Source organism: Canis lupus, chromosome 6, assembly GCF_011100685.1.
Source record: "Canis lupus familiaris isolate Mischka breed German Shepherd chromosome 6, alternate assembly UU_Cfam_GSD_1.0, whole genome shotgun sequence".
Taxonomy (NCBI): Eukaryota; Metazoa; Chordata; class Mammalia; order Carnivora; family Canidae; genus Canis; species Canis lupus.
Genome location: NC_049227.1, coordinates 37,575,204 through 37,599,072, shown reverse-complemented (window position 1 = coordinate 37,599,072; position 23,869 = coordinate 37,575,204). Strand labels below are relative to the sequence as shown.

Here is a 23,869-nt window from a genome sequence, read left to right as displayed (position 1 = left end):
GGTACCTCACCATCTTGGGAGGCATGCCCAATACGTTAGATAAAACCACTCTTACATTAACAGCAGGCTGCTGTGCTGGAGAATTGCCTGTGTGCTGGGGACATACCCATGAACAGCAACCAGGTCCTTATCCATGCAGTGTCTACAGTCTCTGTGCCTGACTTCAGTTCCTTCTAACACACTAGGAGGCTGCTTGGAGGATACAGTTTCATCAGCAGTGGGAGTCCGCCTGCAGGCTCCTGGCCCCTGACCACCATGCAGCCTCTCTCTGACTTCCTTTCCTAACACAGGGAGGACCAGGGAATCATCCTGGCACTATGACTGCCTGGGCCTCATTCCCCTAAAGTAACCCAAGCAGTAATGACCACCTCCCGGGCACCAAGGGAAGCTTTATTAATAAGACTAGCTAAGGTCGGGAATCCCTGGGTGGCACAGCGGTTTAGCGCCTGCCTTTGGCCCAGGGCGCGATCCTGGAGACCCGGGATCGAATCCCACGTCGGGCTCCCAGTGCATGGAGCCTGCTTCTCCCTCTGCCTATGTCTCTGCCTCTCTCTCTCTGTGAGACTATCATAAATAAATAAATAAATAAATAAATAAATAAATAAATAAATAAATAAATATTTTTAAAAAGACTAGCTAAGGTCCCCCAAACAGTACTCTAGGGGGCCTCGGAGTGTGCTGGCTGTTGCCAGGGAAACCCGAGATCCCTTGGAGAACACCCAAGAACAAATTCTGCATTTTCCCAGATGATCTCTGCTCCTTCCTCCAATGCGGAGGGAAGATTATAACTATTTCTCTAACCCACTTGAGTACATTTGCATTTGTTTTTAACACATTTCAATACACACACCCTACATTCTGTTTGAAATACATGGCATAGAGCTATGAAATAGGTTTTTCTTCAAGGCTATTTCTCTTCACAAGATAAATCATTTCTAAGCCAACAGCTGTCCTTATTCATAACTGTCAAGGAAGAGAGCAGGGAAACCTCTTTTCTGAGAAATGAAGAGGAAACATCAGAAAAGTCCTGGCTTAGCCTGTTTAGTCTGTAGAACGTGACTATTTGGTAAGCTGTCCTATGACTAAGAGAAGCAACCCTCGCTCCCAAACTCAAAGCTCAGGCTGAGTGTGGCACCCAGGAACAACAAATGGACCTACTGAGGCCCATCCGGGTTTCTCTGCTCCCTGCCTGCGGTCACCAGAAGCACCCAGAAGCAGATGCTATGATTCACTCTGTTCCACACAGATGAAACAGGCAGAGAAGAGAAAGGACTTGCCCAGAGTCACACAGTCACAGTGTGACACAGGGAAGCTCAAGCCCAGGCAGCAGTCCCCTGGACCCCATCCATGCATGTGACATCTCTGAGTGAACAGGAACTGCCTGCACTGAGGGGCCTCAGTCAGCCTGGCTTCTGCTGCCCTTAAGGGGCCAGCGTGTCATTGTTTACATTAGTGGGCTAGCATGAGCATGAACACTTCCAAGTAGACGATTTCTGCAATCAAAATACTAGAGAAAAAGAGGAGCAGAAATTGTTACAGAAAAAGAAAGCTATCCCCAAAGCTTTAAGAACAGAAAGTGCACAGTCTGAGAGTACGGGAGGCAAAACAACAGCAACAACGACAAAAAAACCTATAAAAATCAGACCCAAGATCTCAGAGTCACAGAGTATGGAGTAGCAGAACCCTGCTTGATTCCCGAGCCCTAAATGACCACTAGTCTAATAACTGAGGATGATAAGGCAGAAATATTTCTGTGGAAATATTCCATCAGGAAGTAAAAAATGAGAAAATATTTGGTATTTTGGGAAGTTTCATTGACATGTAATACTTCACTACCTGCTGGTGCCAGTGAAATGATGCTGGACATATCTTCTTATGTCAATTCATATGTAATACATAATAGAGATACAATCAATATTATATGCTTTCACTTATATAGTATGATTAAAATAATCTAAGTAAAATAGTTAATACATATATATTAAACATTTAAATTGTAAAACAGCTTAGACTTATGGAGAGCAGGAAAGACAGTTAAGAGAGTTGCCATAGGGGATCCCTGGGTGGCACAGTGGTTTGGCGCCTGCCTTTGGCCCAGGGCGCCATCCTGGATCGAATCCCACGTCGGGCTCCTGGTGCATGGAGCCTGCTTCTCCCTCTGCCTATGTCTCTGCCTCTCTCTCTCTCTGTGACTATCATAAATAAATAAAAAAATTTTTTTAAATATTAAAAAAAAAAAAAGAGAGAGTTGCCATGTGTCTTTCTCTGGTGTCCCTGAACGTCAGCAACCACAGCATGGCCATCAAGACTGGCACAGTGCACAAACTATGCTACAGGCTTGACTCTGACTTCCCAGCTTTTTCCCGAACCACCTTCTTCTGTACCAGGATCCTACGCTGCATTTAGCGGCTCCTTGTCTCCTCCAGTCCACGGCAGGTCCCCGGTCTTTTCTCATCTTTGATGACTTGTCACTGTTGTAGTGTCCTGGTCAGGCATCAGAATGTTTTGTAGACTGGCCTTGGATCTGCACTGTCTGATGCTTTCTCACGAGTTGGACAAGGTTTAGGATTTGGGAGAAGAACCCTACAGAGGTGATGTGATGTGCCTTTGTCAGCACATCACATGGTGGGGGAGGGGCGCAGACAGGGCACTGCAAATCTTCGAATCCTTGTTATGATGTCAGCCTTCATTATTCAGTGAGGCGGAGCCTACCAGGTTTTCCACTGTGGAGTTACTATTCTTTTTGTAATCAGTAAATATGGGTGGGGGAGGGAGATGCTTGGAGCCTGTGCAAATATCTTGTTTCTCCTTAAACTTTTAGCCACTAAATTTAGAACTCACTGAGGGACCCTGCCAGCAGCAAATACTACTGTGGTGTTCTAGTGTTGGTTCTTTCCCCCTCACTCCTCTACCTCCATCAGCTAGAACTCTTCTGTAAGGAGAAGATGTTGATTTCCAGGGTATAGGCTTTCTCCTGGCTGAAGAAAACACACATGACTGGAAATACAGATAAAACCTGAAAGTCTTTTTTTTTTTTTAACTAACTTTACATTCACATTTCAGAGCTAGCAGTCACACTACTATTCATTTTTATAACAGCTTAATCAAGATAGAATTCACATACCATGCAATTAACCCATCTTGAGTATATATAATCCTGTGGCTTTTAGTGTATTCACAGAATTGTGCAACCATCACCACTACCAATTCAACCACCATTTATAAGAAATACTTAGTGTCTAAACTATAGATAGATAGATATTTACCATCTTTTCCATTTCTGAAATACTAAAAGGCTAGCTGCCTCCTCACACCGAGCCCACAGAGTCTGCTTATAGTGATTTTACACACAAATAATAGAGAGAGAAAAGAAGTGGCCATTTACTTAGAATCATTTAAAAAGTCACAGGGAAAAAAAAAGTCACAGGGACTGCCAAAGAAGGATGGTCCCTGGGGCTACCAACCTCAAAGGAAAAGTATTACCCTTTTGAAGATGTAACAGATCCTCCTTGAATTACCCCCATGTGGGCAAATCCATATCATCAGCCTCATTACTGACTGTAAACATGTAGAAATGCCCTATGAGCGGACAGCCCCAGGGTTCTGAATAATAGATTAAGGTTAAATTCACAAAGACTAGCCAAGCAGGTGTCTTTCCAATGAGGTCCTTTAGAGATGAACTAAGATGCTTTCACAGCTCACACAGTTTACTGGTTAGGACTAATGTGATTAAACAAACAAACAAAAATCCACATCTTAGGTTTTCGTATCCTTTCTCTTCACAAAGATGCTAGACAGCTATTTTTATTGGCATACATAGTCTCAATCCGTCTATCATCCACAGTGTTCGTGGAAAAGGAGCAACAGACATCCAAAACTGAGGTCACACTCAAGGGGCCAAGGTGCTCATGCTCCAGTGTCACATTTGTGATGTAGTTATATCCCCTTCAGCAAAAACTGAAGAACCACACTCTCATCAGAACAAACAGAGAAGGCAAGACCTTCCTGAGACAGTGACTCCTTGTGGGCAAATCAAAGCAGCATCTGTCTCCTCCTGTCCTTCCTCACTCCTCCCACATGGAATGAATAAATGTGCGTCTGGTGTTAACTGAGCTTCTACTCCAAACCTAACATTCATGGGCATTACTTAACCTGATCTTCACAGCAGCCCTGGGAGATTGTGGTCGTCATCATGTCTCATCGTGGCCAAATAAATGGATTTGCTCACAGTCCCAAAGCCAAGGCTTTGAGAAGGATCTTTGACTGTAAATTCTGGCCCTTTCCATGGTATGCAAACTGTCTCCCATGACACTGATATATAAAGTCCTTGTCCCCTTCCCTGGCTCCCCTCTTGATTCCTCCTTCCCCCAGTCCAACCCTAGTGGTATTTTTGCAAGCTTAGGCTCAGAAAGCTGAATGCCATGGTGCTGGTAGTACCCTTCTTTCCCCATTACGCTATCCAGGGCCTTCCGGATGAGAAACTTTCACTCAAGAAGCCAAGGTGTAGGTGTGGGAAGGGGTCTCTCGGACCTATGACCTCATCGCCAAACCCTTTATCCTTTGACATCACTACTGTTTCTTGGTAGGTCATTACAGCACTCAGAGTATTTTGTGAAATATTAGGTAAAAATCCTCTAGCTATGAACTGGGAGGCAACTCACATGGGACATGTGCACTAGGGACACGTGCACTAGGAGTGGAAACCAAATGCTTCTATTCAGGTCTGCTTGGGCTTCTTGGCCTCGCTCTGCAGAGCTACAGTTCTCTGGGTATCATTCACGAATAAAAAAAACTTAAGTCAAAAGAAAGTTATAATTATCTACCACATGCCAGGCTGTACACTTGGGAAAAACGTAAGTTATTTCACATATGGGTCCTACCTGCATTCAAAGAGCTCACAGGAAGCCGCATAAGAAACAAGTTAAAAGTGTATGTTATAGCTGAATGGACCGAGGATTTGGAGATGGGGAGACAACCGTTAGCTAATGGAGCCTCAGGCAACTCCAATGACACTGAATAGGGCAAGGAAGGAAGCTCCGAGGGAGAGTGACAGTGAGGTGTGCTACAGGTGACAGAAACCAACAGGACCAAGACATGCACGCATTCACTTGAGGAATATTCACTCAACACCCTTCCTTAATTTCTTGGCTCCTCCATAAACTCCTCCTACTTGACAATCATTCCCCCAAAACGTGTGGTTTGAAAAAAGAAGACTGTGGTCGCAAAAACCTGAGAATACATCCCTTTCTGGAGGCCTAATGTGCATGTTAGTGCACTAAAGGCTCTGAGAAGTCCTGCCATACAGAGACCCTTTCTGTAGTGTGTAACCCAGAATTCTGCATGTTTACTTGACCACAGAATGCTTTTTCCATACTTGCCACCTATTTCCAACCTGAGAAACCAGTGCTCAAGGGAACGTACTTTCAAGGGGAGCACTGCCTAACACAAACCCCTTCAACGAGCTAGGGCTTCCCATGCTGTACAGAGGTGTAGAGTCGGTGATAGAAATCCACACGGAGCAACCTCTCACTGGATGAGGTGGCAGTAAGCACAAAGGAAAGTCACTCTTTCACAGGGAGGGTCACCAGACACTGGCAAAGGATTAGGAGAAACCAACCAGCGCTTCTAGCTAAATAGAAAAACCAACTGTAGTGCAGACGACGTAACAAACCAATGATATGCATGAGGTACTGACAAGCACACAGGATAAGTCTGCCCCAAAAACTGATGAGCAGGTGGCTAATATTTTTTCTGTTGTGCAAAAACTCGTCAGATTACAATGTATATAATCCTTGAAATGGACCTCAGTTTTCTTTCAGGCTCAATGATAGCTCCTAAGGACTCACCCAGCTACCAAGGCTTACAATTTGCAAGGCACTCACAGATGCCTACTCTTGCCTGACCCTACAGAACTAGGAGCGGAGGGGCCAGACCGCGCATGACTTCCCAGAGCAGCAAAGTCTGGAGTGGAGACCGCGCTGTCTACCTCTCCATCCTCCCATGCTAACTGCTGGGGCAGTCCTCATCTCAGATGTCCTGTAATCCCCTCCTCAGCACATGAAAGTAGCCCAGAAATTATACTTCAAGGTCCAGCTCACACTTCCCTCCTGGAAGGGCCACAAAGATCTTTTTTCTTCCTCTGAAATTCCTTTTGGCAGACACAGTTAATTTAATAGATCACAAAATTTTCAGAAAACTTGTGATGATTATTTGGAAAATTTATACATGACAACAGAATACACTAAATAACTTCTGTCTACCAGATTTTAAAAATAAAGGTAAATATATTTGTATCTATAAATATACACATAAACTAGAACAAGAAATGTTCTTTTGGGATAAGAGAAAACTTTTTTAGGTCAATTTAGCATCAAATCGCTGTCATTAAATTGGAAGTTATGTGCAATGGATAGAAACACACATATATGTAACAATCTAACATGGCAGGCAAACACAACAAATCATTTATTTTTGGATTTGAGCTCTATTTCTCTACTTAAATACAACTCAGTTTGAAGCCTGGAGGAAATAATTTCTCTCTAAATAATGAAGCTGTATTTGGAAAACTACATTCTCAACTTCTTCCCCTACAACTGTTCCTGCCCACGCTCAGGAACAGCCCATGAAGCCCATGAGCTCCTCTTCCTGACTGCTGCAAAACATTGCCCCAAGCAAAGAGGCTGTCTTGAAAGTGCCACAGGTAGTAAGGAAATTTCAGATACATTAGCAGTCACACATGCACCAGAGGACATGGGAAAGCACCGGGTCTACTACCCTAGCTCACAGGTTCTCAACCAGAGGAGATCTTACCCTCCCTTCCTCCCTCCTCAGGGGCCACTGGGCTATGTCTGGAGGCATTTTTGGTCACCATAATGGGAGAAAAGGGTGATCCTGGCATCTGGTGGGTGGTGGCCAGAGATGTTGCTCCACAGTGCACAGGAAGGCTCCCACCACAAAATTACCTGGCCCCAAATGTTCCTAGTGCTGAGGCTGAAAAACCCTGCACTAAATTAACAAAGCACACAATGAAAATGATACATGAGTGCTGTTAATAAACCTGAGCCCAGTAATTACACAAGTAACTGGCCGACAGGGATTACGGATTCTGCCAGAGGGAAATGACCTGGACGCCCACATTATGATCCTGTTGAATTTAAATACCAGCAGAGCTGGCTTTCAAAGCCGTGAATGAATGTGGATAAACAGGAACATACTGGATAAAGCTGTAACAACAGGCCATCATCCTGGCCAACATATTTTATTATTTGAGAGCACAACACAGTGAAGGGGGACTGTTATGAGTGCCTCTCTTTCTTTTTTTTAAAAAATGGAAACAGCAAATATTTCAATAGTAAAAACAAGAGATACCAGCGAAGGAAGTGAAATCACATGTAAAAACTGAGGAGCAGCTCATAAACTAGAATGGTTTCATATGCCCACAGTCCACTATGTAATCCTGTGGCAGTTTATGTACAGAAATGGGTAGTTGTAGACAGCCGCCAAGAGGTCTCTGCTCCAACAATGAAATACTGTAGTGATCCTGGCAAGCCCGCACTCTTGCTGTGAGCTTCGCCGTAAGATTCAACCACACCAACAAAATTGAAAATAATTGTAAGACATTAGATTTCAAGAGATGTAGGAGCACTTGAGAAAATGGGTCTCTGAAATAAGATACCAACTAGCTCTCCAAGCAAGTTGTGAGAAGAATTACTTTACTATCACTTATCATTAACTTTCTGAGACCCCAAAAGACAGCATAGGTCTCAGAACAAGAAAACAATAGCTCGAGTGAGAAGCAAACTGATGCAGTGTAGAAAGAAAATGGAGGTGCATAATAGGTCAAAACAAAGATGTTAAAAAATGCAAAATGCTGGTGACTTTATACTAAATTTAAAAATTGCAAAAACCAAATTGAAAGGCATTCCAAGTTGTCTGCCACAGACCCAAAGGCTGCTTATTATTTCACATGTTCTACTGCAGAATTAATATAAAATTTTAAAAGTAGAAAAAAAAAACTAACCTTAAGGTTATCAAAGGTTTTGACAGTCTGCGCCAAGTCACTGACACTCCCTGGTGATGCTGTCCCCTGTCCCCTAGGACCTGAGGACACCCGTGAGCCGTCAATGACCTCAAAGCCTGAAAGCAAGGCCTCTGTACAGCTGCAATGAGACTCCTTCGCTCTCTGACCCGCTATCAGGTATGTCTTCAAACCTATGGATAAAAATTACAATCAGCACAGATGGAAACCACCGGTGGTTGAAATGCAGCTTGATCTTGCTCTCTATGTGCAGGACACGCTCCTGAAAAGTGGAGAGTAAAGTGAAAATATGAATGTCATATTTTACTACTGACTTCCATGATGTTTTCAGAGACGTGCAGGCTCAGGAAGAATGTTTGCTTCCAAGACACACCATTAACTTATATCATGTTTTCTTTGAACTTTGGCTGCTTGTTTTACCTTGGGGGTCTGAAATGAGCATAAATAGTTCCTCCATGAAAGGGTCACATGACCGATTTGTGCCAGCAACCTAACAGACTGAGGGCTGACCCCAGACATTCTTGGGTTTATTTTGCTAGATCAGTCTATATGTAAGGGTGATTTAGAATATGGATCATTTTACCTATGTCAGGATTGCAAACCTCTTATGAAAAGCAAGACTGTTACACATAACGTGTACTGACAGGAGTAATTAAAACCTCCCTTCATTCAGATGGTCAAGTATCAGTTTTCAGTTGGATCTAAACATTCACAGTAAGAACATGCAGCTCTAGTCAAGCTGTAGGCTATGAGAATTTTATTCTCTCACAAAATCTTCAGTTAAAGAAGTGGGGGAGGGGCATCTGGGTGGCCCAATCAGTTAAGCATCTGACTCTTGGTTTCAGCTCAGGTCATGATCTCACGGTCTGGGGATCTCAGGGTCCAGGGATCAAGCCCTGTGTCTGTTGCGCTCAACACTCAGTAGGGAGTCTGTTTCTCCCTCTGACTCTGCCCTTCCCCCTGTTCTCTCTCTCTCTCATAAATAAAAATAAGATCTTTAAAAAAAAAAAAGTTAGTTAGATGGACAAATAATCGACATCTTTATAATTCTCATTAAAAGACTGAAATAACATGCTAACATATGCTACACTATTAGGTAGCTCTAATAGGCAGGTAGGTCTCTGCTCCAGGTCCTCAGAAAGAATTATCTGCTGGGAAATACTAAGCAGCAGTTTTCAAGCAATTTCTGGAAAGGAAGCAAATCTTATTTAAAAGAATCCACTGTTAGCCCTTACTGAAATTTAACCAGACTACAAACCTGTTGAGGGGAGTGGCAATGTAATTTGTTCAGTAAACATTTGTTTTAGGCCTGGGGTTGGCTATACCTAGAGAATAAACTTAAGAACAAAACAAAGTCCCTGTCTTGGAGAGTTGAAGCTCTAGCAGAAGATGGTAATGAAAAGGCATCATGGAAACATTTGAGGGGAGGGGTCTACACTCCTAAACTCACATGGGTGCTTACGTTCAGTACATTTTAATAAATGCTTTAAAATTAATTAAAGAAGGCAGGGGGAGGGCCCCTGGCTGGCTCAGATGGTAGAGCATGTGACTCTTGATCTCAGGGTCATGAGTTTGAGCTCCATGTTGGGGACTGAGAATACTTTAGAAAAAATTAGTTAAACAACCTAGGGATTACTTAATTATCCTTTATCATTTTACAGTTATGCAACCATTTCTTTAGTCTCTCATTTCCCTTTCTTCGCATAAAAATACTATATAGTGTGTGTTTTAAGTCGCCTAGAGAGATCCTAGAGCACAGTCAAACCATAGATGGGAATCAAAAGACTCAGATAAGTAACTCTGGACATTAATTTACCCTAAAGGAGACCGTGAAATACTCACTCTTAACTAAGGTCCTGAACTTCCATGTTTTTTTTTTTCTTCAACACAAATACACAATCAATATACTGATTCAATCCCAGTCACAATCAGGTACATGTACCAACTTGATACGGAAGCATGAAGTGGAAGAGGACAAGGAGTAAAAGCACCTATGTGTGAATTCCTCACATTCTGACACAGACTACACTGAACTCACTGCCATTCTGCCTTGGGAGAGTCAAAGAATGCAACCTTTGTGGGCTAACCAGAGAAAAGCCCTACTTCCCGTTCCAGAGTCTCCATGCTTGTAGGCTTATCTCTGGCTGTGTCAAAGAAGTGCGTGGAAAGGAAAGGACCATTCCCTGGAGCTGCTCCAATGGGCTCTCCCCTGATAACACAGCAGACAGCTTGTAGGTCTCCTGGTAGTGAGTGGGGAAGGCTCCGGCTGGCACACTGTGCTGCTGCAGAGGGCCATCCAGGGGACCAGGAGGAAGAAGGAGGAAGGCAGTGCGTGAGGAGATACTGCTGTGGGGAAAGGTTTTCAGTTATGTCTGTAGCTGGCCATGACCCCAGAATAGCATTCCCTACAAGATGCTGGTGGCTTGGGACTCCCTTGCCTGAGGCTGCTGCTCCTGGTGGGTAAGGACTCCCCAGGGAAGGCAGAGCCAGGGCAGCGAGAGAGGCTCTGCTCTTGGAAGTCCTTGGTCAGATAATTGCTTCTCTGCCCGCCTACCCCTGCCCATGAGGCTCCACACGTGGACAAGCAAGTGAAGGAGGCCTTTCCTGGAGGCGTGACAACTAAAGCAGGGAAAAGGCTGAGCCAGCAGACCAAAAGAGCTACAGACGGAGCCCAAGATACACATGCATGAAGCTGGAGCTAGTACTTCAAAGTAGAGGCGTGCCCTCCAGCAGGGGACGCAAGTGACAGCAGCCCAGCTCTGCAGTCACAAACTCTGATGCTGCCTTGGGGTGCACATCCCTGAGGTCTGTTGTTGATACTCTCAACTTGACTACCAAGTTGCTGCTTATTCATCACTTATCATGTGCCTCCTGTTTACCACATACTGTGATAGGACAGGCAACCATGATTCCCACCTGTATTGGGACGTCACCTGAGGAAGGATCTAGAGAGTGGGCAGTTGTGAGTCCAAAATCCTAGGACTAGGAAGTAAGGGTGCCCTGGGAAGCACAAGAGGGTGGCCCCTTACAGACTTGGGGGTTAGGGAAGCCTCCTAGATGAGGTGCCTTCCAAGCTGAGGATTGAAAGATGAAGAGGGGTCAGCACAGTGAGAGCCAACAGGCAGGGGCTGGAGCCACTGCTATCAGGCTGTGGGTGTTGCTATAACAGTTCATGAACAGGTCCCACAGAAAAGCCTTTGGCATAGTCAAGGGATGGAAATGAATTTAGTATTGCTGGAAAAGAGAATGCATGTGGAAGGATGGCCAGAGATGAGCAAGGGCCTGTGCAAGGCACCATGTAGACCAGCTCTGGGAGTCTTCATGCTGGAATCAACAGAGGGTACAAGGGGAGATGGTAAGGAGCAGGCATGAAAGGAAAGGACAGGGTGCTGTGGAAATGCCAGCCACAGTGGGTGATAAGGGAGTTAGGGGACATAGGAGTCAGGAAGTCATGATGGAAACAGGAACCCACTCTCCCCAAATGTAGTGATGGTAGCAATGCTTCTATGATGGGCCACGCAGAGATGGGTAAGGGCATGGATTCTGCAGAGGAGCCCTCAAGTTCAGGCCCCACCCCCTCTCCACTGGATGACCTGAAATAAGATACTTCACTGTAGGACAAGGCTAAGAACAGGACTTGCCCCATAAGGCTGACACAAAGATTAAATGAGTAACACAGAGGAAGCCTTTATGACAGTGCCTGGCAACAGTAAAAACTCTGTAACATTCACTATTACTGTCAATGAGGGTATCTGACTTGCTTATCACTGGGAGTCTTCTTCCTGTTCCACGTACAAAAACATTTGTAGAAATGTTAAATCAACAATGGTTCCAAATTTGTTTCTAATGTGAATTTTTCTTTAGGGAGCCCCTAATGACCAATGTGTACTGATAACACAAAGCTGCTAGTGTTCCCAAGGTCAGACGTATATATGTGTCCATAGCAAGCAAAATTGGTGAACAAATTAAGTATCCATGTTTCCATGTGGAAAAGTAAATCTAAAGTGACACCTTTTGCCAAAACTAGAGTGATACTGGCCTGATAAAGTAAGGCAGCCTGGTGTGAAATACCCCAGAAATGTATCCAGGCTGGATGACTGAGTTCCAGCCTCATCAAAGTCTCAAATCAAGAGTTTATAAGAGATAAGGATTTAATGAGTAACCACAACACCCTGGGGTCCAAGTCCGTTAAGAATGACTCTCTTGGAACAGAAGGTCAAAATAAGGCAGCTAAATGATTTATTAAGTATAAACAGGAGATTAATAAGATTTCTTATATTCCTTCTTGATAATTGATTTTAAACTTCAGCGGCATTGATGTCTTTTTTCATCAGCTTAACTTTACAGAGGCTATAAAAGGGGGACACAGTTCCAAAAATGCTCCCACCTGATGGAGGGGCTAGTCTGTGGCTACATGTGCCAAGGAGACTGATGTGGTTCATATTCTTAAGCATATGATCAATTTTTTGAGGATGAAAACTGCGGCTTGCATAAGACTGGTGCTTAGTTTTGGTGGACTATGTGTAATTTGAGTGTATGCCAAAGTCCATTTTGGAAAAGACAGACTATTCCAGCATTCTTTCTTTATCATGGTCTTTTTCTGCGTGGCGCTTGCTTTGGAGTGAGACAGCCTCCATTACCCAGATCAAGGATCTGAATGTCAGCTCAGCAGAAAGAATAATCAGGAAGGAAAGGATGTTTTGAGACACAACCTTGGGAGTTAGGAGTGTAACACAACAAATGCTTAGAAGCCTGCATCACTAATGATTTGAAACAATAAACATAAGAGAGGCAATCAGTTTGGCCTAGTTCATAAACATTCTAAAAAGTTATTCCACTTTGTACTGTATTTTTTTTTTCATAACTAGGTCTGTAATGGCCTAGAAGCATGCGAACTTTTTTAAACAAAAATGTAGTTAGTTAGGGCACCCGGGTGGCTCAGTCAGTTAAGCCTCTGACGCCTGGTTTTAGCTCAGGTAGTGATCTCAGGGTCATGAGATCCAGCCCTGTGTCAAGCCTGGAGTTCAGCATGGAGTTTGCTTCAGATTCTTGGTCTCTGCCCCTCCACCTGCTCATACTTTCTCTCTCTCCCTCTCAAATAAATAAATAAAATCTTTTTAAAAACACAAATAAATAAAATGTCAGTCAATAAGGAAAATAAATACTAAAAGAGCACTTTGTCTATCAAATAACCAGGTTCTACAAAACTATAGATACAATATTCCATAATTATCTCTTGCTTCTGCTTAAGAAGACCAGAAGTTTTGGTGGGGAAAACAAAACAAAACAAAACACTTACACCTTGTAATGTTAAAACACTCTGGATGGGTCTCTGTCCTTTCTGCTCCTACGTAACACCACTAATCACAAGGACTGATTCATCCCGGTTGTCACAACACTTGACAATAAATCATAAGTTCTGACGGCAAATGGGTGTTGGTAAAATTGAATTCCTTTTTAAAAAATGAAGTGCCAAATAATAAAATATGCTACTCAAGCAGGTAAAAGAAACAAAGGGTGGGTACCATGCCTGTTTAACTTAGTTTTGACCAAAACTTTAGGCTAATAAAACAAACTCTTAGAACACAAACACATGCTCTACATTATGCTCCCAGAACAGGGTATTTTTCTGTACCTATCTTCCCTCTATCAATAAGAAGTAAATATGCTGCCATCACAGCCACATGCAAGTGACCAGACACTAAGTGACCAAATTCCCACCTACTGTCTTCTTCACTTTTGTATCTAGCCTTACTAAATCCTACCCCTTACGTACTATGTTGCCAAGCACTAGTACCGGAGAACCCAGTGGGGAAAACCTCAGAGACCCACTCCTCTATCTCTAAAATACTCCTGAACTATGCCTTCATGACACAGACCTTCACAAAGGCTACGGAAACAAGTTCTTTAAGGAAAACATTTGACACACCCATAAAGAACTATCTCATTCATTCATTTGCTCATTTACTTACCCAACAAATTGACTATTTACTGAGTACTTACTGAGGGTGAGTCACTGGGCAGAGTGTTTAAGGCAATGGAGAGGGGAAAAGCATATTCCAGCTTTAGAGACTGAGTGTAGTTGAAAAGTGTGACTTAAATACTAGACTCCAGCTCCTTCATCTATAAAATGCAAACACTAGGAATTCAGTAATAATAGCATTTCACAGAGCTGTTGTGGGGATTAGAGTTAAATATACATTAAAAAGGGGGTGATGATGCTCTTCCATAGAGAGTCCTTGGCGGCATTCAGGAGTAACTCAGTAAACCGAGGAAGGGCATGAAGTAATGTTCACAAAAAATTAAATCAGGGTGTGGGAGGATGGCAGCAACTGTGAGGATAGTAAGTGATGACACACATCTACAAGAGAGAACTACATGGATTCAGGTCCCTCTGCTGACGGAACGTTCACAAGTGACAAGGATTTCTACACTGAGTTTCAAAAAACAACCCAAAAAAATGAAAGTCTATAATAACTGTCTTGAAATAAAGTATAAGCGAGTCTAAATAATCAGAAGAGACTGTGAAACAAGAGGGCAAAAAGGGGCTGAAACAGCAACAAGTGATCAACGGTTATTCACCAGAGGGTACTGCAGAGTGCCATCGGACAGAGAGAGCATGTAGGTTACGTCTGCAGCAGGCAAAAGAAGGGTCACAGACTCTATTCTTCAACCCAGACAACTGAAAAATAATAGTTAATTCTAAGATTTTAATGGTTAAACTAATGGTTTAAAAATCAATAGTTGAAGATTTAAGTACAACAAAGCCGACAGAAAAGAAACTCCAGGAAGAAGATAAATGAGGTGGCAGCTAAATACCTGACAGAGAAAACCAAACAAAGGGAAAATGCTGAAAACATAAGTAAAGCTCTGTGATGCTCAGTGAGAGAAGCCAGTCACAAAAGGCCACAGAACCTACGACTCTGTGTCTGTGAAACATCCAAACAGGCAAATCCATAGAGACAGGAAGCAGAAGAGTGGTTGCCAGGGGCCTGACAGAAGAGGGAACAGGGAGCCATTGCTAGCAGATACAGGGCTTCTTTCTGGGGTGATGAAAATGCTCTACAATTAGTGGTGATGGTTGCACAACTCCGTGAATATATGATAAACTGCTGAACTGTGTACATCAGAGGGGTGCATTGTATAGGGTGTGAATCATACATCAATAAAACTGTTAAAAAAATAGAAAAGAAAGCAAGCTATGTGAACTTCAAGATGCAACCATTCTGAGATTCAGAGGAGACAAACTTTGTAAGGAATACACCATCCTTGGAAATTCAAGGTAAGGAGTGGGGAGTGGCAAGTAGAAGAGAAAAAGAAAAAGAAAAAAGTTTGGAAGTAGCTAATGTGCTAGAGTAAGGATAGGAAAATATATAAATAAGAAACAAGGCTGAATAACCTTGAAGAACCAAAAAACTCAACATGGCAAGAGCTCAGAAGTCTAGGAGAGATTAAACAAAACAAAATACTAGTGTGACCTTCATGAGCTACCTCCCGGATCATCAGATTTGCACCCCTGACCACAGCAGTGTGATCCCAGAGAGCCAGGTGACTCCCAGGCTGTCTTCTGCATCTGCCAACCAATGCCTCCACATGGCAATGCTTCCACATGGTGCCACACAGTGTGGCTGCCCCGGCACCTTGCCCGCCACTCACTTGCTCACTCAGAAGCAACAGAGCTGAAGGCTCCAGCTTCCACGGCTGCCTTCAACACTGCTGTTGCTTTTCATCCAGGGTAGATTTATTTGCAGAGGCATTTCCTTCTGCCACAGGGGCAGGCTACCCACAGTGACACTTCCTGTAAGCATCTTCAGCTGGGAAGAAGGGCAACAGAGCTGGCCTCCCTCTACTGACCCTGGGAACATCTCACCATGCAAAGGAAAACATGCAATGCTTACAGTTCCTGACTACCCTTCCCTGGGAATGGCCACACTGGTGCCTTCGCCACCTGTTTCTTTGTGGAAATGTTGATCTCGGCTTCTGGCGTGACCCCGTGTCCCGTTTCCAGGACCACCACACACTGGCTATGCTTTTCCTCACTTTTCAAGCCAGCCTGCTGCTTATGTCAAGGTTAAAGGTTTTCTCTCCCTTGAGGACTGTTTTTTGCATGTTGACTAGAGCACTGACTGTAACAGTTTCCCAAACTGCATGTCCTTGTTCCCACAGAGAACATGGCAGACTTGCTCAAGCCATAATAGCTGAGAAAACCCAAAACCTCTATTTACTGATTAAGAAGCTGTATCATCTTTGACATCTCCGATTTCTCTCATTTCATTGCTGAAATGCTCGGCACTGGAGGCAATCTTCCTTTTTAGTCCTTCTCCAGAAGATCCATAGTTGTGTTTGTGAAGTCTGTTCTTAAAGATTTTATTTATTAATTCATGAGAGACAGAGAGAGAGAAGAGGGAGGCAGAGACAGAGGGAGAAGCAGGCTTCCTGTGGGGCAGGGAGCATGACTTGGGACTCCATTCCAGAACCCCGGGATCATGACCTGAGCCAAAGGCAGATGCTTAATTAACTGTTAGCCACCTAGGTACTCTGTGAGGTCTGTTTTTAATAACCTTAAAACTGTGGCCAGGTATGTGTTAGAAGCCAGAATGGGGCCACTCTGCCACTGCGGAGGTCAAGGGGCTGAGTGCTCTGCTCTCCCACACCAACTTCACACTGCATGACCTAGGACTGCAACCAACGCCTCCAGAAAATCACAACCATGTTGTACACTCTTGAAAAAGCAAAACTGAAAGTGAAACCAAGGCAGTGAACAGTGAGTGCCCTTATGAGAGAAGAGTATGCAAAACGGGGCACATGGGCACACAGAGCTGGGGTGACAATCAACAACCCCTTCTTTACAAAAGAGGGTGGAGGAGTCTTCAGAAGTCACCTGTCTGGGGCTGGAAAGTGGAGGTCTGCAACAGAACCTGAGGGAGAGATGGGAAGTGAATTCAGACTGCCCAGGAAGGAAGGTTCCACACATTTCAGCAAGCAGGTCACTGCCCAGCAGAGGTGCTGGTCCCAAACCTTACAGCTGAGTGCTTAGAGATGAAGACAGGAAGAGCAGCAGCTAAGATCACAAGAAAAAAAGAAAGAGTTAATCTGAATAACACTAGGGTAAAAACAGAGAAGCACAGCCTGAGGGCCAAATGTAAAATGTGGCTACTACAGTCACAACACTGTGTTGTCTAACTGAAACAGCTAAGGGAGTAGAACCTAAATGTTCTTACACATATACACAATAAAGAACACAATATACACCTTAAGTATCTCATCATTTTCTATTTGTCATATTATACTTCAATAAAGCTGAAAAAATTAATTAATTAAAAGAAACATGGGGCACCTGGGTGGCTCAGTCAGTGAAGTATCTGCCTTCAGCTCAGGTCATGGTTCTGGGGTTCTGGGATGGAGCCCTGTGTCAGGCTCTTAGCTCAGCAGGGAGTCTGCTTCTCCCTCTGCCCCTCCCCGACTTGTTTTCTCTCTCTCTCTCTCAAATAAATAAAATCTTTAAAAAATAAAACACACCAAAATATGCCAAAATATTGATAGGAAAATAGGATTATGAAAAACATTCATTTTATATATTAGATATTTGTTGTTTATCTTTAAAATAAGCATGAATGTTTAAATTTATTACAAAATATTTTAGATACAGAAATATGTAAGGAGAAATATGTTGAGCACTTAGGGTCCCACTAGTCTAAGAAATCAAAGGTTGCTTGCCTTGTTCAGGTGCCTGTGGATTTTCCTTCTCCCCCAACAGAGCATGTAACTATTCTCAGTGCCAGGTTGCTATATGGTGTAAAGCTAAACAATAGAAATCTGTTTCTATTGTTTATGCAGCATTAACATTGTCTATGCAGCATTAACTGAGTTTTTTAAAATTTAAATAAGTGACATTTTACAAGTATTTTTCTGAAAGTTGCTTTTTCTGGCTCAACATTATGTTTGAGATTCATCCCTATCAAAGTGCATGAACTACACTCATTTATCGGCAATACTATGAAGTTTCCCACTGAATAAATATACCACCATTTATAAAAGGAAAACTGAAAGTATTAAGTTAACACCAACTACAAACTGTGTTCTGTTAAAAATAAGAAAGAAAAAAAAATAAGAAAGAAATATAATAAATAGGGCAAAGTTATACTTAACATAAAATACCACTGAACCAAGAATACATCATAAATATAAATTTAATAAAGAAATGGAATTATGGAGACTAATTTAAAAAAAAACTCAGGGGAGGAGCTTAAGCTCAAGGATGAAAGACAAGTTGCTGGAAAAAAGTCAACCAAAAGAGAGAAGTAAATACAAGGAACACAGAGCTTTTCATTTTTTTTCTTAAGATTGATTTATTTATTTATTTATTTATTTATTTATTTATTTATTTATTTATTCATAGAGACAGAGAGAGAGAGAGAGAGAGAGAAGCAGAGACACAGGCAGAGGGAGAAGCAGGCCCCATGCAGGGAACCTGATGCGGGACTCCATCCCGGGTCTTCAGGATCACACCCCGGGCTGCAGGTGGCGCTAAACCGCAGCGCCACCAGGGCTGCCCAAACACAGAGCTTTTCAAATTGCAAGTCAACAAGCTGAGAGGTAACAACTCTATTAACCCTGGTCAACAAAGTCCTCGTGTGCTGCAGACACAGGCCAGTGTGCCTGCCACTTACACTAAGAAGGGACAGAGGGCCCCAGGGACCAAACCAGTATCCAAAAGAACTTTCCACCATGATGGAAATGTGCCAGACCTCTGAGTGCAGTGGCCACTAGCCACATGTGGCTCCTGAGCACTGAAATGTGGCTACTTTGAGTGAAGAGATGGATTTCTAATGTTTTTTTTTTTCATTGTAACTTACATTTTCAAAAACTATGTGTGGCCAGTTGTTACTGTACTGAACAGTGAAGATCTAGATCCTTCCTTACTAGAGAAAAGGAATGGACAGGCAACAGAAAGCTCTTTCTTAACTTCATTAAAGTAGAGAAGAGGTAGGGGTACCTGGGTGGCTCAGTCAGTTAAATGTCTGCCTTCAGCTCAGGTCATGATCCTGGGGTCCTGGGATTGAGTCCTGCATCGGGCTCCCTGCTTAGTAGGGAACCTGGTTTCCTTCTGCCCTTCCCCCTGCTCATACTCTCTATCAAATAAATAAATAAATAAATATTTTTGAAAAATAGAGAAGTGGTATAAGAACTATTAAAAGAAAGGGGATCCCTGAGTAGCTCAGCGGTTTGGCACCTGCCTTTGGCCCAGGGCACCATCTTGGAGTCCCGGAATCGAGTTCCGCGTCAGGCTCCTGGCACGGAGCCTCCTTCTCCCTCCTCCTGTGTCTCTGCCTCTCTCTCTCTCTCTCTCTATGTCTATCATGAGTAAATAAATCTTTAAAAAAAATAAAAAATAAAAAAATAAAAGAAGAATGGGTGGGGATAAAGAGGACAGCTACATGTGAAACCAATAAATATTAACTTTTATTTATTATACATGACAGTAAGGAGCAAATATAAGGGAGAAATTACCCTGTAACCTAATAGCAGGGTAGCCAACTGGAAATGGAATAGGAATGGATATTTCACCAAAAGAAATGGTAGGAAAATCTCTAATATTACTCAGCCATCAAAAAGAATGAAATCTTGGCATTTGAACATTGTGGATAGAGCTAGGTGAAATAAGTCAGTCAGAGAAAGACAAATACCGTATGATTTCACTCATATGTGGAATTTAAGAAACAAAACAGAGGAACATAGGGGAAGATAAAGAAAAATAAAATAAAATGAAAACAGAGAGGCAGGCAAACTATAAGAGATACTGAACTCTAGGCAATGGAGGGTCGCTGGAGGGGAAGTGGGAGAGTGCAGGGATAACCGGGTGACGAGCATTAAGGAGGGCACTTGATATAATGAGCACAGATATTGTATGCAAATTATAAATTATTAAATTCTAACCCTGATACTAATAATTCAGTATATGTTAAATAAACTGAATTTATTTTTTAACTAAATTGAATTTAAATTAAAAAAAAAGAAAACAGCAAACACTAAATATATTCCAAAGAAGATGAAAATGGGTTGAAAAATCAGTTCAAAAATTTAATTCAGAACCCATCTATATAGCTCCACCTTGCCGGACATATATCATTCCTTAAAAATGTTTTTAATGTGAATATTCATAAGATATGCCACATTTTCCAGGTTTTATACAGTTTACATTTCACTACATGATTCCTAAAAGCAGTTTATAAAATGAACACGGGAGCTCCCTGATCTTTCACACCCATTAAAAGCAACACATGTAGTAAAACACACCACTGAACAAATTGCCATTTCGTGGGGGTTCTCTTGACTCCATGGGGCCTGAATGTTTAACTAGGCACACGGCCACAGTGCTAATAGGACCTGGCGCACACCGCTGAGCCAGGCCCGGAGAAGGTTTCAGGAGTTACTGACCCTTCTGCTGAGGCTTCAGCCCCAGGCAAATTTGTAAAGCAGATAAACAAACTCTGGTCACCTTGGCCAACCTCTCCGTTCTTTCTGCCTCTCCAGGATCCCCCTGCCTCCAGGGTCCTCTCCCTATAGCCAACCTACAGGGTGAACACCCGCAAAGCAGCCAGAAGACCTCTGCTTCCATAAGCCATGGTGTCACCTGACTGGTTTGCATATTATGCCTTCTGCACTGAACACAGGTGACAATATCTAGTGCCCAGTCATATTACCAACATCCACAGTTTCTGCTAGGCACCGCATGATGGTGCCTCCCACCAAAGTTGCAGGTCCTAGCATAAAGCTCTGCTTCACCTGGGATCATCACGAATCCTGACATTCCTGCTACACTCTTTGAAATACTTTAAATTCCTTGAGGACGCATAATAACACCTTCTGGAAACCAGATGATGAACCAACCACATGTTCTCAACCCGATCAGACCCAATGGCTCCTTTTTATTACATTTTTATTACATACTTAATTTGTAATGTCCTCTTTACCATCCTGAATAAAATTAAATTCATGGACAATATATAACCATTAATCACTGAGGCCATTAAAAAATCACCTCTAACCATTTCCCAGACACCCCCCCTGTGGAGTTTTTCCTCAAGCTGCAATAGGGTGCAGCAGTGGGTGCCTGGCAAAGGCAGGACAGCAGCAGAGCCTCCTGTCCTGTGGCTCTCTTCCCAAGTTGCTCCTTGCCAAGGCTAAAAATTTCACCATGCTATATGTGTGTATCTATCACATGACTATATATGTAATGCATGAGCATGCATATGTGTATCTATCACATGACTGTATAATGCATGAGTTTGTATCTGCCTTATTTAAAAAGGAAAATATTTAACTTATCCTACTCATTCTTTTAACAAATAGTGTTCCTGAGATCTGCCAAGAATGAGGTTAGTCCTATTACAAAGGCTAATAATACCTTGCACCTGACTATGTCTCAGTCCTTCCAGCACCTAGCTAAAGGCCTCACACAGAGGGCATGCAGATATGTGAAGAATCGAGTCACTTCTCTAAAGGAGCAGGCCACTTATAAACAGTATGAAAATCAAAGAAGGGCAGAATAAAATGGTGAAAGTACTGTAACTTCTTACAAGGCTGAATTACAGAGTAGCTTTCCTCACACAATGAGGAACAGGAAGTTACTTATCTGCTGATTCCAGCCCCTTGCCACTGTATGCTGGCCCAGACACTAATAATAAAACTGCAGGCATGGTACGCATCGTCCCTGATTCCAAGGCACTGGCAGTATGGAACATAAACAAGTGCCAGGTCACCAGCTGTGAATAAGGACCCTGAAGAAAACAAAGGGTTTCTGCACAGAGAACAGCAAGTGAATAGGAGGGCTAGTCTAGATACAGGAGTCAGGCAAGGGCTCTATGAAGAAATGGCACTGACGTGGAGACATCAATGATAAGAAGGAGCCAGTCGCAGTGTGGGCCTGGGGCAGGCAACCCTGGATGGGGAACCAGTGTGGTAAAGGTCATCACCTCTTCTCCTGGCTGAAAGAGGACCACGGTTGCTGAAGCAAAGTGAGGGAGAAAGTATATCATTCCAGCAGGCTGGAGGGATGGGCAGGGCCCTGGAACCACCAAGAGCCTTCAGAGTCACGCGTTGCACCTATGGGAGCTTCAGCAGAATTTTAAGCTTGTGAATGAACAATCCAATTTTCTTTCCTTCTTTTCTTGCATTTTTATTTTTTAAAACTTTTTATTTTGAACTAATGTATACAGAAAAGTTGCAGATATAGAACAAGGAGTTCCCTCATATTCATCACCCAGCTTGACCTAATGTTAACATCTTATTGTACTATGTCAAGGAAATTAATGTCGGTACAATGTTACTAACTAGACTACAGATTTTATTCAAATTTCAACAACTTTTGGTCTGATTTATGTTCTGGGATCCAACCCAGGAGTCCACATGACTGGCCTGCTTTAAAAAACAAAACAAAACAAAACAAAACCACTCAGCTATAGGCGATGAATGGCTTGGGAGGTAGCAAGAAAAATAAAAATTAAGAAGAGTAGTAGCAGGGACTCATTTCCAGGTTGTTGCTGTGGCCCAGGTAAAGGGCGAGCATTGCCTGGCCTAGGTGACAACAGAATAGAAGCAGATAGATTCACAATATGATATCCAGGCAGGACAGGTAAGATGTTTCAGCAGACTGGATGTGGGGTGTAGGGAAAGGGAATGAGGATGACTCTCCGGGTTCTGCCCATAGTAAATGGATGATGATGATGTATTTCCTGGGGTAAGACTGAGGCAGGAAAAGGTTTTAGAGACAAGACCAGAGATTCAGATTTGGACCCCTTAAGTTTAAGATGCCTATGAAATTGCCAAATGAAGATGTCAAGGCGACAGCCACATCATCCCAATCAGAGACAAGATCTAGGCTAGAGGGGCCTTCTACCCTCTACTACCACCCTGGAGACAATGACAAGAAAGGAAAGGGCCAAGAAGTGAGTCTGGGGGAACTTCAATGCTGACAAATGGTATGGGGTGGGGGAATCCAGCAACAAAGTCTGAAGGGGGACCAGTGGGGTTGTAGGGCAGTCAGACAAACAGAATTCTAAGATAGCCAAGAGAGGAGAGTGTCCCAAGGGGAAGGAATGGGTCACTATGTCAAGTACAATGTGGCTAGAAAAGTGATCCTGGGGTGGTAGTATGAAGACTGTTGATACCGTGACAGGTAGAGACACAGTTGAGTGGTGGAGAGCACAGGCCAGGCCTGAGGGTAGGGGGTGACATGTCAGTGTAAGTGGAGAAGTGGAGAAAGCCCATGTGCTCAATTCTTTAGAGAAGTCTGGCCATCACATATGGCAGAGAAGGGGGTGATATGGCATTCTGGGAGGATCTGTGCAGGGTGAAGGTGCTAGAGACTATTGTGGGCTGACAGAATGGCCAGAAGAGGGAAGAGATTAGAGATGCAGGAGAAGGAAAAGCAGTTGAAGGAGCAGAGGTGCCAGAAAAGGGAGAGAAGATAGAATCCACAGCTCAAGTGTAGGGACTGGGCATTACCAGAAGGAAACAAACTACTGTAAAGAAAAGAAAAAAACCACCAGACATATGTACTGGTAGACTTTTGGGGAGGGAGTCGGTATATTTGGTTTGATGGGAATGAGGGCAGGAAAGTAGGACTGTTGGGGTACAGCTGTGGGCCAAGAAGATGTCATATCAGGTGATGTGTGGTTCAGATTGGTACAGATGCTCTTGTGCATAATCATCTGGAAGCTCCAAGATGATAGTGCTACCATCAAACAAATGACAGTGGGAGCTAGCTGTTTCAGAACAGCACTGAGAAGGCTAAGAAATAGCAAAGACATGACTAAGGCACTTAAATAT

At 43.1% G+C, this 23,869-nt stretch overlaps 1 protein-coding gene across 2 annotated transcripts in view; it reads right to left on the bottom strand.

The window, feature by feature from the left end:
* ADCY9 (adenylate cyclase 9) overlaps positions 1-23,869 on the bottom strand; it is a 121,400-nt gene that overhangs the window by 28,824 nt on the left and 68,707 nt on the right. For both annotated transcript variants that reach the window (XM_038540567.1, XM_038540568.1), the window contains exon 3: positions 8,021-8,211. In XM_038540567.1, the coding sequence (XP_038396495.1) occupies positions 8,021-8,211 (191 nt within the window). The remainder of the gene's footprint in view (positions 1-8,020; positions 8,212-23,869) is intronic.